The sequence below is a fragment of the Bos javanicus genome, chromosome 8, assembly GCF_032452875.1.
Source record: "Bos javanicus breed banteng chromosome 8, ARS-OSU_banteng_1.0, whole genome shotgun sequence".
Taxonomy (NCBI): Eukaryota; Metazoa; Chordata; class Mammalia; order Artiodactyla; family Bovidae; genus Bos; species Bos javanicus.
Window position 1 is genome coordinate 65,608,767 of NC_083875.1, and position 15,096 is coordinate 65,623,862.

The following is a 15,096-nucleotide window of genomic DNA, read 5'->3' on the forward strand; positions in this document are numbered from 1 at the left end:
ATTTGCCTGCAATGCAGGAGACTTGGCTTTGATCCCTGGGTTGGGAAGATCCTCTGAAGAAGGAAATGGCAACCCACTCCAGTATTCTTGTCTGGAGAATTCCATGGACAGAGGAGCCTGGTGAGCTAAGTCTATGGAGTTGCAAAGAGTTGGACACTACTGAGCAACTAACACTTTCACTCCATCACTAAATTACAGTTTTGTCAACATTTTGGAGTTGGCTCAAATTTCTTAGAAAATGCTTTATATATTAGATATTGGTTTGTCTTAATGAACTCGTGTAACTTCTGGCCATTTCAAAGTGGGCAGGAAGAAAAATGCACATTAACTAATGGGTTTACCAAATTAGAAGACTAAGCTCCTGGCAAAGGTATCATTCTGAAACCTGAGGCAAATAAAACACACGGGGGCCATCTTTCTACAGGTAATTTTAATAACTAAAATGTAGGAATGTTCTTAATCAGTAAAGTTTTCTTTAAAGTATCATTTCTGAAGATGAAGCCCTCAAAAGGGACTTTCTCACGGAGACAAACTGTAGTCCCTCAAATCCCAACGTCCCAGTCACATTCTACTGGAAGGCTCATTGGACTGCCCCAAACAGTCTATGCAATCCTACTCAATTTTCAGTTGAAAAACAAAGCCCCAAGAAGGACAGTGACTTGTCCTAAATTGCTTTGTGAACTAGTAGATGAATCAATACTAAACACTCAAACTCTTATTTTTGAGTTTTAACTATATTGTCTGAGGTGAGATGAAAGTTCCTCCGTCATGTCCGAGTCTTTGCGACCCCATGGACTATACAGTCCACGAAATTCTCCAGGCCGGAATACTGGAGTAGGTAGCCTTTCCCTTCTCCAGGGGATCTTCCCAACCCAGGGATATTGTCTGATGCCTCTCTAAATTTGCTATCAGGCTGCTGCTGCTGCTGCTAAGTCACTTCAGTCGTGTCCGACTCTGTGTGACCCCATATACGGCAGCCCACCAGGCTCCCCCGTCCCTGGGATTCTCCAGGCAAGAACACTGGAGTGGGTTGCCATTTCCCTCTCCAGTGCATGAAAGTAAAAAGTGAAAGTGAAGTCGCTCAGTCATGTCCGACTCTGTGTGACCCCATGGACTGCAGCCTACCAGGCTCCTCCGTCCATGGGATTTTTCAGGCAAGAGTACTGAGTGGGGTGCCATTGCCTTCTCCAAAAGACAAATCTGTGCTAATAAGACAACTAACATTTTTCCAGGTTATTGCTACCCCTTGGACAGGCAAGATATATGTTCCTCACAAGCACTGCAACACTATTTGAGGCATTTTCCTTATTTACCTCACCTTTGTCTTGGGCTTCTGAGACAGATGACAACTAGACTAGCAGTATCCAATGGTACTTTCTGCAACAATGGAATGGCTCATCATGTGCGTTGTTCAATACACTAATCATGGCTCAGTGGGTAAAGAATTCACCTGCAATGCAGGAAGACATAGGAGATGCTGGTTCGATCCCTGGGTTAGAAAGATCCCCTGGAGAAGGGAGATGCTAACTCACTCCAGTATTCTTGCCTGAAAAATCCCAAGGATGGAAAAGTCTGGCAGGCTACAGTCCAAAGGTTTGCAAGGAGTGAGACACAACTGAGTGACTGAGCACACACACATGTGACCACTGTGCCCTTGAAAAATGGCTACTGTCACTGAGGAATGAAATTTTATATTTTATTCCATTTTAATGAATTTACAGTAGTTATAGATAATTAAACCTTCAGTCATTCTACTGCATGTGACCCACCTACTGAACTGAGCAAAACACTAATGGTAGAGTCCCATAGAAATTCCTTTTTTCCAGTGTTAAAAATTCTTCTGATGCCTAAAGATCTTTTTCTAAAATCTCTTAAGTTCAATTACAACAGCTTCCTTCCACTACTAGACTCTTCTAATCTTAAGGAAGAAATGGGAAAAGTCTTGGCACTCTAATTCACTTGACAGTTTTCTTTAGCTCCAAAACTCAAATATTTTTCTGAGATGATTTCTTCCTTCTTCCCCCTCCCCCTTTTTTTGTATTATTTCAGTAATGTTCATGTCTACAAATTCAGGTGACTAAAAATTAGATACATTAAAATATAGTGTTCAAGGTTCTACATAATGAGAAAATCACAGTACTAGAGGAATAAGAGATCTTGATCATAACATCACTGAAGGACTCAAAGCAGTTAGAATCTGACTGCAGTCTCTACAAGAACAGAACCAAGACCTGAGATCCATGGCATTACCTAAGAAATTTCTCCAAAGTTGCATTTTGGTCCTTCTCCTCTTGAGTGGAGTAATTGGAATGTTACTGAGAATCCACTAAAGACTATGATTTTTATTTTGGCTAAGATAATAATGAGCTGTTCTAATGGAAACTGGCCAAAGGGTTTGCTAGCTTCTTTAGGGCCAATTCTAACATCTGGCCATGTCAGTGAGCCACACAGGAAGACTCCTTAAAAAAAAGAAAAGGAAAGAAAACCCCAAAAACAGGTACCCAAATCGTGATACAGATTTATTGTCACTGAACGATATAAGCTTTCTTACTCATTCCACTCAAGACTGAAAATTAACTCATCAATTTAACCTTTTAAGGCTCTGTTCTTATCTTCTTTCAAGACTTCTGATTCTGCCAATGAGAAGAAATTTGCTTCTTTTTAGATGTCTACAGCTGTACTTCTCATACTTAATGGTCATATATGAATCAACAAGGTACACTTATTAAAGTACAGATTCTGAATCAGTATGGCTGGGGTGAGGACACTGGAAGAAGCAAGATCTACAACTCACTTCTACAAATACCTTAAGGACACCTATCATTCTCATTTTGGAATTCTAATTATTTATATATAGGTATTCTCTCACTTAACTATAAATTCCTTCAAAGCATGATGTGAATCTCGATAATCTTTCTCTTCCATAGCAGACAGTAAACAGGCTCTCAAACGACAGGAGGAAAGGAAAGAATAATACCAAGGAAATAAATTTGCTGCAGCCTGAAACCCAGGTAGATCCTCTCTATGGGATCAAAGGTAGGCTAACGAGCACTGAATGCTATGAAAAGCCAAACTATGTTTTTCATTTAGTTAGTTAAATGAAACAGAGTACATTAATATAAGAAAAGCTGTGACCAAAGTGTGCTCTTCCTCCCACTGGATAGCAGACTGAGGGGGGCATAGACCTGCAAAGCCAGCAGATTTTTTGAGGAACTACCCAATCAAATAAGAAATTTACTAACTAGATAAGTCAGAGGAATATCCTTTTAAAAAACAAGATAGACTACCAAAGAATCACTGAATCATCAAATCTGGAGTGCTTATCTTAGAGACTAAAAAATTTAGTTAGGTGATTTACCCAAGGATAGTGTTAAGGATGTGGAAGAGGTGGAACTTGCACATAGATGCCCTGACAGCTAACCCTGTATTTTTTGCATTCTGCTACCTCATGAATGGACACTAAATGAAGAAAGAACACTTTCTGTCATTCTTAAACTGCATCTTGTGAGCACATCTATTCTGAATTACTGCAATGAGTAAACAAGGTTTTCAAAGGGGTAAATAACAAAAAGCTCAACATTCAGAAAACTAAGATCATGGCATCTGGTCCCATCACTTCATGGGAAATAGATGGGGAAACAGTGGAAACAGTGTCAGACTTTATTTTTGGGGGCTCCAAAATCACTGCAGATGGTGACTGTAGCCATGAAATTAAAAGATGCTTACTCCTTGGAAGCAAAGTTATGACCAACCTAGATAGCATATTCAAAAGCAGAGAATTTGCCAACAAAGGTCTGTCTAGTCAAGGCTATGGTTTTTCCAGAAGTCATGTATGGATGTGAGAACTGGACTGTGAAGAAAGCTGAGCACCGAAGAATTGATGCTTTGGAACTGTGGTGTTGGAGAAGACTCTTGAGAGTCCCTTGGACTGCAAGGAGATCCAACCAGTCCATTCTGAAGGAGATCAGTCCTGGGTATTCTTTGGAAGGAATGATGCTAAAGCTGAAACTCCAGTACTTTGGCCACTTCGTGCGAAGAGTCGACTCATTGGAAAAGACTCTGATGCTGGGAGGGATTGGGGGCAGGAGGAGAAGGGGACGACAGAAAATGAGATGGCTGGATGGCATCAGCGACTCAGTGGATGTGAGTCTGACTGAACTCCGAGAGTTGGTGATGGACACGGAGGCCTGTCGTGCTGCAGTTCATGGGGTCGCAAAGAGTCGGACAGGACTGAGAGACTGAACTGAACTGAACTGAAATAACAAACACATACATACATATTCAAGCAAAACTATAAAAGTCATTAATTATGAAGAAAACAAATCTTTGGTTGTAATCAAATAAATGTACATTTAAACCAGATAATATTGTTGGTCTACTAAATTGGCACAGACTACAAAAACACCCATTGTAACTAGAATGTGAGAAGGTGGATATACTCATACATTGTTCATAGAAATAAACATCTGTACAACTTTCCAGTAGGACAAATTTGTACAATGTATCAGAAATCCTAAATAAAAGACATCATAAAAGAAAAAAAAAAGGATCTAAGATACACAATTCTAGAGAATTAACCTGAGAACATATTTGTAGATCTATAGTGAATATCATTGTATGTGAATCATCTGCACATTTTTTTAACAACTGTGGAAAACTGGAGATGACCAATAACTGTATTTTATATTAAAAATATCATTTATATTAAAATAGTAATATTTTAACAAATGATGAAGTAAAATATAGTGCATCGAAAAGTTGAGCTACTACAAAGCTATTAAAAGTCAGAGTCTACAGGGTGGAACATGTTGTCAGTAACTGTGACAATCAGACATTTTTACACGGCTTTTACAAGTTTGAGTTGAGTAGTACGCTCCAGTGCTTCTCAATGTGACTGAATTTGAGGATCAACTAAAGTGATAAACAGTTAAAAACCCCATGGCAAAGAATGCAAATATGAGAAAAGTCTGTTACCTTGTTGGCGAGAACTCAGGAATGGCAAAACTCCTGTGGAATTTCCACTAACTAGCAACATCTACAAAGTTACATTTATTATTTGCCTGAGCAACTTCAATTACAGGAATCTATTAATATCTCAAAGATACACTAGCAAAAGTAGTTCTGAAAGTAGTTTAACATATTTGTTAAAGCAAAAGAATGGGATCAATAGTAGCCACATTTACCCAGAGGAGAAATAAACAGTGTAAAAGAAATAAGGAATATTTCTATGCTGAATACACTTTACACTCTAGGATACACTTTACAGATTTTAAGAGGGGAGAGGGTGAGGTGGGCAGATAAAGTATGAATAATGTGCTAGAGTTTACAAAGGAGATGGAGAAACATACAGATATACAGATACAAGTAGACTGCTTACATTTCTTTTTAAAAGAAATAAAAATTAAAAAAAAAATTTAAGGTTTCTTATATTAGGAGGAAGTTAAGAGAATAGAATAGACCAGGGATAGCAGTTAGCCTTCTGTAAATATAGTTTGTTTTATAGATTGCTTTGAAAGCAGTAAACCTTACATATTGATAATTATATATTAGAAAATAACTTTGTAAAAACTGAAAAACAAATGAACCTAACTATTGAGTTGGTGGTTAAACCCACATAAAGTTAACTACAAATGTACTGGGAATAAATGGAACAGAGAAACATGAAACCACACCACGAGGACACAGTCAGAAACATTCAGAAAGTGAGAAATAATATAGGACAGAGGACCCAGTTTTCTCAGCAATAAATTACAAGGGGAAAAAAATTGAGATTGAGAGAGAAGCCACAGATTTAAAAAATTTAAGAGAGATGTATAATCCAACTGGGATGTATGGCCCTTACACGGCTCCTGCTTTATACATCCAATTTGTTAAAAACATTTTTTTCTCTTTGAAACAGGAAAATCTTAACACTAAGTATTTGATGATATAAAGAAATTTGTTACTTTTTCCACTTGTGACAATGGTATTCTGTTTTTTGCTTTGTTGTTTAATTCTTACCTTTTAGGGAAACATACTAAAGAAAAAAACAAATGACCTGGGAATTAAAAACAAAGCAAACAAACAAAAAGCAATGTTTAGGTCCCCCAGATATAACTAGCCTGGTAGAGGGCCTACACAGAATTGTATTAAAGTTGGCCCAAATGGTTCTAATGAGCAACCAGGTTTTGTAAACAACTGATCTGGAGCAAGCCATATCAATAGGATAAATAACCCACAGAGTTCTGAATGTAACAACATGTATCCAGAAGTACTCTTTTTGATGACAGGAATCAGTATTTATAATAGCCACAAATGGCTAAAACTGACATCTCTGAATTCTACTGTACTTATTTTCTAAGGTACTTAAAAGAGTTTAGTTAAATAAATATTTACTTAGCTCTCTGATTTACTTAGTTCCCTAAGCAAACACTTCTTGGCTTCTTATACATATTGAACAAACCAGGAGAACAATAATGGCAAAAGCCTTAACGTCCAGGCACAAGGCAATTAGGGCTAGTAACAACTTATGATCTATAAACCTAATCATCAAGAGATTAATGAGAAAGCCTTTTCCATAAAGTCACTGGAGCAGAATGTTATAAACCTGTGAACCACAGAAAACGTGCTTTAGGCTATATCAGACAACTTCATTCTAACTTAGTCTTATTTCACTTATCTCACAATCTAAAAACTCACGTACAAAACCAATGCTGGAAGAACTATTAAGAAATAAATAATTTAAGGGGAAAATGATCACTTTTAATCCTGAGTAAACCCGTCTCAGAAAGATAAGCAGAAAAGAGCTAATGGATAAGTAACTGATTCTCTGGTTAGTGATAAATCAAACATCCCCTTAACTTATTCTATGAGCTGCCAAGTAAAGACTGTCACATAGCAAAATGAAAAGATACTGCCATGATACATCTGGCCAGATGCTTTTCCTCTGATTCAGGTAGCTCTCCTTAAAAGGACACACAACTGAGAAGGAATTTCTCAATCCAGACATTATATACATGGAGATTTAGTAGAGAAATGTTGCTCTAGCATTCAAATCATCCACAAAATATGATAAACAGTTATAGAGGCAGAGATTATACAGTTTAGGAACTAAAGTTGTAATCGCACATCTAATGGATCAATTCAAATCATAACAGTAATAATATAATGACATACAGTAAAGGTATCAGGAGGATGATGCCGATTTTGCATTTGCCAGGTGACTCAAATACCTTTTCTGATTTACCCAAAATCAGTGTGTCTACAATACCTGACTTTGCCCAAGACATGTTGCAAATTCAGTGGAGTTTAAAAATAATTTAAAGGCAAAGGTTGTGTTTCAAAAAGCAAGCCCAGAGGGATGGTATGGGGAGGGAGGAGGGAGGAGGGCTCAGGATGGGGAACACATGTATACCTGTGGCGGATTCATTTTGATATTTGGCAAAACTAATACAATTATGTAAAGTTTAAAAATAAAATAAAATTAGAAAAAAAAAAAAGCAAGCCCAAAATACAAGAACTCATTGTCTAAGACCCTGACTTTAAAGTTATCTATACATAAAAGCTCAGGGAAGAAAAAGCTGTCACATTGAACTTTTACGTTTAGTTACCCATCCCAGAAAGGCTTTTAAGGCATAGAATGATATATCCCAAAATGATTTTGAGATAGAGGTCAGGGGTGAACTACCTGCCTACAGAAGTTTAGGATTTTATGTTTCAGCTGTTATCTTATGAACACCACTAAACAGATCTAGTTCTTCAGGGCAGAGGTATAGTTTGCCTGAAAAAAAATCACTGTGGTAAGAGAATATATGGCTTTTTGGAGCATGCCATTTAAGAGAGAGAAAAAAAATGACCTCAGCTAAGTGGGAACTTACACATTCAATGGCTGAATAGGGGAGGGAATAAACTTGAAGTCTGAGAGGGGAAGTTGGAAGGAGGAGGAAGAAAAGTACACTAGAGAAGATAAAGGATATATTTTTAGACAGGTGGGTTACTGAGTAAGCAGGTTCCATCACAAGAACAGAACTGCCAATTAGATAAGTAATTCAAATTGTGATCAGACAGATGTTCTATAAATATTTGCTAACTGGCATATTGGAGAAGGAAATGGCAACCCACTCCAGTGTTCTTGCCTGGAGAATCCCAGGGACAGGGGAGCCTGGTGGGCCGCCGTCTATGGGGTCGCACAGAGTTGGAAACGACTGAAGCGACTTAGCAGCAGCAACTGGCATATGATTATTAAAACTACTTTGTTTACTTTGGTAAACACTGTGTTTGAATTGAATTTAGCTCCACTTGTAACTCTGGCTTACTAAACCTTTTCTTGGGCTTTATTTTCCAGCCTACTAACCTTTACAGGTTAACCTTTATTCTCTAAAATACCTTCTATTTTGCTACATTTATTTAGAGAGGTAAGATTACAAAATGTTAACTAGATTTTAAAAGTATTAGAAAAAAAATTTTTATGCTTAACAAGGTTTGTAGGCTTTCTATAAAAAGCGTAAGTTATTTCAAAACAAATTATTTTTCTTTCTTAAATTTAGCTCTACAGCCAGGGAATCTTATAGTTCTCTAATCAGTATTTTACCTTTTCTTTTCAATCTCTTATGATTTTTGCCCTTCATATTTTTTATATGAATAACCTAGAAATAATTTCTGGCAAACAACTCATAATTCTGGCCATTTTTATGGATACGGAAAGATTAGTATTTATTACCCTTAAAGACAGAGTGGTCTTAGTATTATTCTAGTACTCCAGAAGAAAGAGACCCACAGGGTATGATGCAATTACCAAGAAATAGTTCTCTACAGAATATTTTCCTCTATAGAGAAGACACTCGTTACCCTATAAGAAGTGACAACAGGACACTTCATCATGTAACATTCCCATGTTTACATGCAACTTTTAGTTCTCAAAAGTATTTCGACATACCCTTTAGTTTTTTAATAGCACTCCTCTGAAAAAGTCCAAGTACTGGGTATGGCCTTTGAATATGACTTGAAAATCACAGAGAAAAGAGGGAGGAGAGAGGAAGGAGAGGGGAGAGAAGAGAAAACAGGAAGAGAGGGGACACGCAGAGAGAAACTATTTCAAACACAAACATTAAAAATTTAACGTGATATGGCAGAATAATCACTGTGAGTCAAGACACCTGCTTCAAATCCCAGTTCTGCCAGTAACCAGCTATATGACTTCCTGTGAGTCATTGAATTATATTTCTTACATTGTCAAGAATGATTTTAACTTAATGTTCAACTTAAATTTAGCTTTATAAAAATCTACTACAAGGAGAATCCCATAGACGGAGGTGCCTGGTGGGCTACAGTCCACGGGGTCGCAAAGAGTCGGACACGACTGAGCGACTTCACTCACTCACTCACTCACTACAATTAAAGTACTTTCAAATATCGTGTTATAACAACAGTTCAATTAAAAGTACATCATTTTGCCACATGGAGTTAGTCCTTCACTTTTGTCTCAATTTGACCTGGATTACTCAGGTTGCACACTCAAGATGTACTTTGGAGGAAGACGGAGTGAGGGAAGATTCCTTTGCAAGATGAGATGGTGCTGAGCCGGTGAGGGAGTTAAAGAATAAGTGCATATGTATGCAGAAAACCTGGTCATTCAGCAATCAGGAGCCTGAAGAACAACTCTGCTTAAATTTCGGGGTGGAGAGGGGCAGTATAACCAGATGCGAAGGAGGCTCTGAGCTGAGGCTTTCTGGTAATCACAGCCTCCACCCTTCAAACCTTTCTCCCCCAGTGGACACCAAACCAGCTTCCAGTTCCGGGTTCTCAACCAATCGTATCAAGCCACAACAGAGGGCTCCGCCGACCCGGGCACCGTTTCAGGGCTCACGAGCAAGATTCACAAGACCCCAGCACCTGTCGGCCTCACACTGTTCCCAAAAGAAGGGGGTGGGAGGGAACAGAAGGTCTACGCCCCGACCTTTTGGACACAGACTACCACCAAGTTCATGAGCCCTCCGAAACCCGGGGGAAGGGACGCTGCTCGCCGTGACCCTCCCACAGTCTCTTCTCTCAGGGCTAATTCTCGGGTTTCCAGGTCTCATTCTCCGTCCGTGGTTTCTCAGGCCTCAGGAACCCGGGGCCTGGGAAGAGGACAGACGGATGCCGAGAATGAAGGCAGCGGGGGAGGGTGCACTCCTCGCCACCAGGAGAAAAAACAGGAAAGCAAGGGTAGGAGCAGCTGTGTCCCCCTCGGCAAGGGCGGGAGACCGACAGACCATCAATCGAAGGGTCTGTCATTCCTTCACTCACTCACCAGGAGAAGCAGGGAGCATCTGAGGTCGGGTAAGGATAGGAAGATGCCAGGAATCATGGTAACGCCGGAGTCCGCGGCAGGGACAGGCGCTGGCGTCTGGGACTGGAGAAGGTTGGGTTAGGATAGGAAAGGGCTGGGCTCCGGGCACCGGCGGCAGTGGAGGATTCTCCCGGCAGCGGGACCCCGTCCTCTCGACCCGGAGCTCCAGCGGCGAACACCCGGGACAACTTCCAGAGAGGCCTCGCACACCCTCACTTCCGGGTCCTACCTCTCTCAGAGCCCGTCGGAACATGTAGTCCTGCGCCATTCTCAGAAAGCACGTCATCAAACGCACGGAACTCTTTTCCCATCAAGCTCGGGCCAGTTCCACCAAGTCGGCCGCGCGCGGGGCCTTGTGGGATAGAAAGGGCGTGGGGGAGTTATTAGAGGACGCGAACTACAATCCCCAGAAGGCTGTGCCGTCAAGAGCCTCGCGCCGCCTTCCGAGGGGTTCCACTAGTTTTCAGCTCGGTGGGCTCAGTCCCAGCTGGATGTAGTGGCCTGGCCTGGCCTGGCAGGAGGGGCGGCCCAGCGGGGGTCGTGCCTCCTGGAGCCGCCCCCAGGACTTGAGTCCTGGAGGAGGCGACGGTGAGTAAGAGGGGCCTGGCTGGGGAGGCTCCTATCGGTCTGCAGTGCTAGCCCCTGCCTCAAACTCTCGGCCCTCCTGGCCTGAGCTGTGGCCTGAACCTCCAATCACTGGCCTCCTTGCCTACTTGCTCTTCTCTCTGCGTTAGTTCTAGCATTGTAAAGTCAGAGCCACCCCCTTGTGTTTAAATGGAATGTGTTAATGACTTACCCGTAATTGTCACTTTGGACTCCTGTAAGGAATAGTTATGGGATGGACTGGGGAAGCCCGTTGTAAACTGAAAAGCTCCGTGCGAGAGTGATTGCTTCTGATGCATGGATCACTCCTACAGGATGATTACAACACTTGCTAGCCAAGCAGTTAAGGAACTTAACCTGGGCCCGGTTAGCTCTCCAGATTCATTTACGAACACCTAGCTAGATCGCCGTGCCGCCAATTGTAGCCAAGAAATCTCAACTGAGCTTGCCTGGTAGCTCAGCTGCTGAAGAATCTGCAATGCTGGAGACCCTGGTTTGATGTCAGTCACCATCTCTGAGAACTTCCTGAACAACCAGTCCTTTGGTCCTAATCACAAATACTCTTCCTTTGCTTGTGACTACAGCACCACTTTGGGGTTCCCTGGTGTCTCAGATGGTAAAGAATTCGCCTGCAATGCAGGAGACTTGGGTTCTGTCTCTGAGTAGGGAAGAACCCCTGGAGAAGGGAATGGCTACCCACTCCAGTATTCTTACCTGGAGAACTCCATAGACGGAGGAGCCTGGCGGGCTATAGTCCATAGAGTTGGAAACAGTCAGTCATGACTGAGCGACTAACAGTACTACTACTACAGCTGCACTAGTTTTCTATAGTTATTATTAGAGCATTTATTACACTGGCTTATTTTATAGTTAATGATGATGATACCTTTGCGTTTTATAGAATTTCATAACTAAGAGGTTTTGATCTATAAAAGTTTAGGAAAAACAGCGCTAAAAAATTTTTGTATACATTTGAGTTTTTTTTTTTAAGGATTTCTTAGGCTGACAAAATTAAATAGTGATGGAGTCAAGATTTTTATTTAGGTCTCCTCTCTCCTAGTCTGGTATTCTTATATCTTTACCACTCACCAACCTCTCTGGTAAATAGAAATGAGGAGTTAAAAAAGATCAGAGACAGATGAGTATGAACTCATTACTCCAAGAAACTAAACTTTGACCCTGGTCACCCTCTGGACTTAGTACTCAGCCTATGACTGATTTTTCACTCAACAGGCATTCACTGAAAACCATCTATCTACCTGTTTCTGTACTAAGTTGCTAAGAATTATGAGATGTATATAAATATATATAACTGAGATAAAATTTTTAGTTTGTTTTCCAAAAGTTTTTTTTTGTGATTCTGATGTGTCCAAAACTCTGATCACCTGGAGTGATCTAGTGTAGAACAATGTCTAGAGTTCAGAACAGTGCCTGTCACATAGTTGGCACTCAACCTGTTGAATGCATCTGCATGGTCTACTGATTTCATGTTTCATATTTTATGGGAAGGCAGAGCTGAGGTAGCTTATGTTTACACTGCATATTGTTAAAGAACTGGACCTTGAGCCCAAGTATAATTACTCTTCTGTGTTTTAACCTCCACCCCTGTTTTGCAGCTTCTTTAAGTCACTTTAATTTAATCCTGCATATAACTGGTTTTTCTGACATGACAGACTTGCTCAGACATGACAGAAGTCTCTCAAAAGGCCCATAATTTCTGCCAACACATTAACTGAAATTGTCAGCAAAATAAAGCCATGAAGAGCTAAATTTTACAAAATTAAGAAAATACCTTTACTTTAAAATAACCAATAATCCTTGTCAACGACAATCAAGCTCAAGAACTGTAATAAATTTATTTTATAAAAGAGAGTCACAGGGATTGGAGTTTCACTTTTTGTTAAAATCAGAAGAGGGCTTGCTTACCCTTATGGTAGATATTAGCTGTAGCTAATTAACAGCTGCTCCCTTTAGATAGGTACATTTGCTCCAGTTTGCCGTGTTACTTACCACTCCCCATGTTTCTTGTACTTATTATCTCCCTTATCCTTGTAGGTTCAAGTTTGAAACTTTGATAGGACATCCTAAGTTTAGGATGCAAGTTTATGATCATTGATGAAACTCCTTTTTCCTTCCATCAGGTACTTGCGTTCTTCCTGCTCCTTTTCTGACATAATCCAAACTCTGCTTAAGCACTCTTGTGATAGGGAATGTACTATTTTCTTATGCAGCTAATGCATTTCTAGAAGAGTCTATCAAACCATATCAAATGACCAGTCAGCAAAATTTTCCTTAATGAAACATGGTTTATCCTAACGGTGTGATTTCCAAGTTAAGTTCCTGAGGTCCACATCTCTAACTAGGTATATTTCCGTGGTGGACACAAGAAGAGAACAAATAAAAATGCCTCCTTTTGTGGGCATGAAAGAAAGAATGAGGTACCTTCTAATTTAGCACTTAAATCTAGGTAATTTTAACCTGACAAGTTTATATCATTATCTATTTTGTTACTTGGTCATCACCTTTAGTCCCAATATCAGTTCTAATATTTAATACTATGTGGAGTCAAATTATCTGTATTTACTTAGCCAGTCACTGTGCCTTTTGAACCCTGGGTCTAATGTTAAATACTTATGCCTTTTTTTTTTTCCCCTCAGCCCCTGATAAGTGTCTTAGAAGCATCTAATCCTTTCATTTTACAGATGAGCAACTTGTACAGAAGTTCAGCTGATTTGCTCCTTATGTATCTTCAAAAACTAGGACTATATAGACAGTTTGAATCCTGGTGAAGTGTTTCTAGTGAGCCATAATTATAACATACCCATTTAGAACTGGTGAGATGGATTTCAGAAGTGTTTCCTACAGGTATTTATTGGTTGCATCATCGTTTCAGGTTGTTGCAGTTGTTGAGAAGACTATGAACAGGTCAGAGAACTTGTTCTTTGCCGGTTCTTCATTAGCATCCCAAGTTCATGCTGCTGCTATTAATGGAGATAAGGGTGCTCTTCACAAGCTTATCATAGGTAAGCTCCAAGTTCCTCTTTAAGTACGGAAACTTGAAAAAATAACTCTTTGTCCTAAGGAAATTTGTTCATTTTGTTTTAATTTGCAGTTTACTCACACGTTTTAGTGGAAATACATTATTGTTTATATTTGGTTTCAAGACTTGGACAAGAAAGAAATTAAGTCCTGAAACTTAAAACTGTGGTTTTTAGATTAGATGAAAAGTACTTGAGAAATACCTGTGTATTTGACATCAAATCTAGATCCATCTAGTCAAGGCTATGGTTTTTCCAGTGGTCATGTATGGATTTGAGAGATGGACTATAAAGAAAGCTGAGTGCCGAAGAATTGATGCTTTTGAACTGTGGTGTTGGAGAAGACTCTTGAGAGTCCCTTGGACTGCAAGGAGATCCAGCCAGTCCGTCCTAAAGGAGATCAGTCCTGGGTGTTCATTGGAAGGACTGATGTTGAAGCTGAAACTCCAATACTTTGGCCACCTGATGTGAAAAGCTGACTCATTTGAAAAGACCCTGATGCTGGGAAAGATTGAGGGCAGGAGGAGAAGGGGATGACAGAGGATGAGATGGCTGGATAGCATCACTGACTCAATGGACATGGGTTAGGGTGGGCTCTGGCAGTTGGTGAGGGACAGGGAGGCCTGGTGTGCTGTGGTTCATGGGGTCGCAAAGAGTCGGACACTATTGAGCAACTGAACTGAACTGAACTAGATAGGTACTCTAAGGTGCTGAGAGAATTAATTTGTCCTTTAATAATTCATCTGTTATTAGAGATCTCTGTAAGAACAGAGATCTGGAATGAGATATTAGATAATGATATATAACATTTAATATATTCCCAAAGTAATGTTTACAAATGATTTAAACTTCAATGATTTTAAATTGATTAAATGTTCTTATCACTGATTCAGCTGATTGAAGTTGATAGTTGTCATCCTGTCTTATATAGAGAGAAAGGTCCAACATGGAGGTTCTAGAAGAACTTCTAGAGAATAAAGTGAACAGGAGAAAGACAGTGGCTGAGAATTTTCCAGGACTGCAAAAACCACAAATCTACATAGTCACAAGTTGTTAGTCCCAAAGGAAATAAATAATATAAAAATCTCCGTTATTTATAATCTCAATACATACCACTAAATGTTTAGTGACATCGTGATTGACAAC

The 15,096-nt window shown here is 39.9% G+C and overlaps 2 protein-coding genes across 4 annotated transcripts in view; one reads left to right on the forward strand and one right to left on the reverse strand.

Annotated features, from left to right (window-relative positions):
- The window catches only part of ERP44 (endoplasmic reticulum protein 44), a 94,082-nt gene extending 83,492 nt beyond the window's left edge, over window positions 1-10,590 (reverse strand). The window contains exon 1 of the mRNA XM_061425820.1: window positions 10,271-10,590. Within this exon, the coding sequence (XP_061281804.1) occupies window positions 10,271-10,327 (57 nt within the window). The 5' untranslated portion in view covers window positions 10,328-10,590. The remainder of the gene's footprint in view (window positions 1-10,270) is intronic.
- Window positions 10,591-10,627: 37 nt separating this feature from the next.
- The window catches only part of INVS (inversin), a 135,646-nt gene continuing 131,177 nt past the window's right edge, over window positions 10,628-15,096 (forward strand). For all 3 annotated transcript variants that reach the window (XM_061425811.1, XM_061425812.1, XM_061425814.1), the window contains exons 1-2: window positions 10,628-10,897; window positions 13,806-13,935. In XM_061425811.1, the coding sequence (XP_061281795.1) occupies window positions 13,830-13,935 (106 nt within the window). In that variant the 5' untranslated portion in view covers window positions 10,628-10,897; window positions 13,806-13,829. The remainder of the gene's footprint in view (window positions 10,898-13,805; window positions 13,936-15,096) is intronic.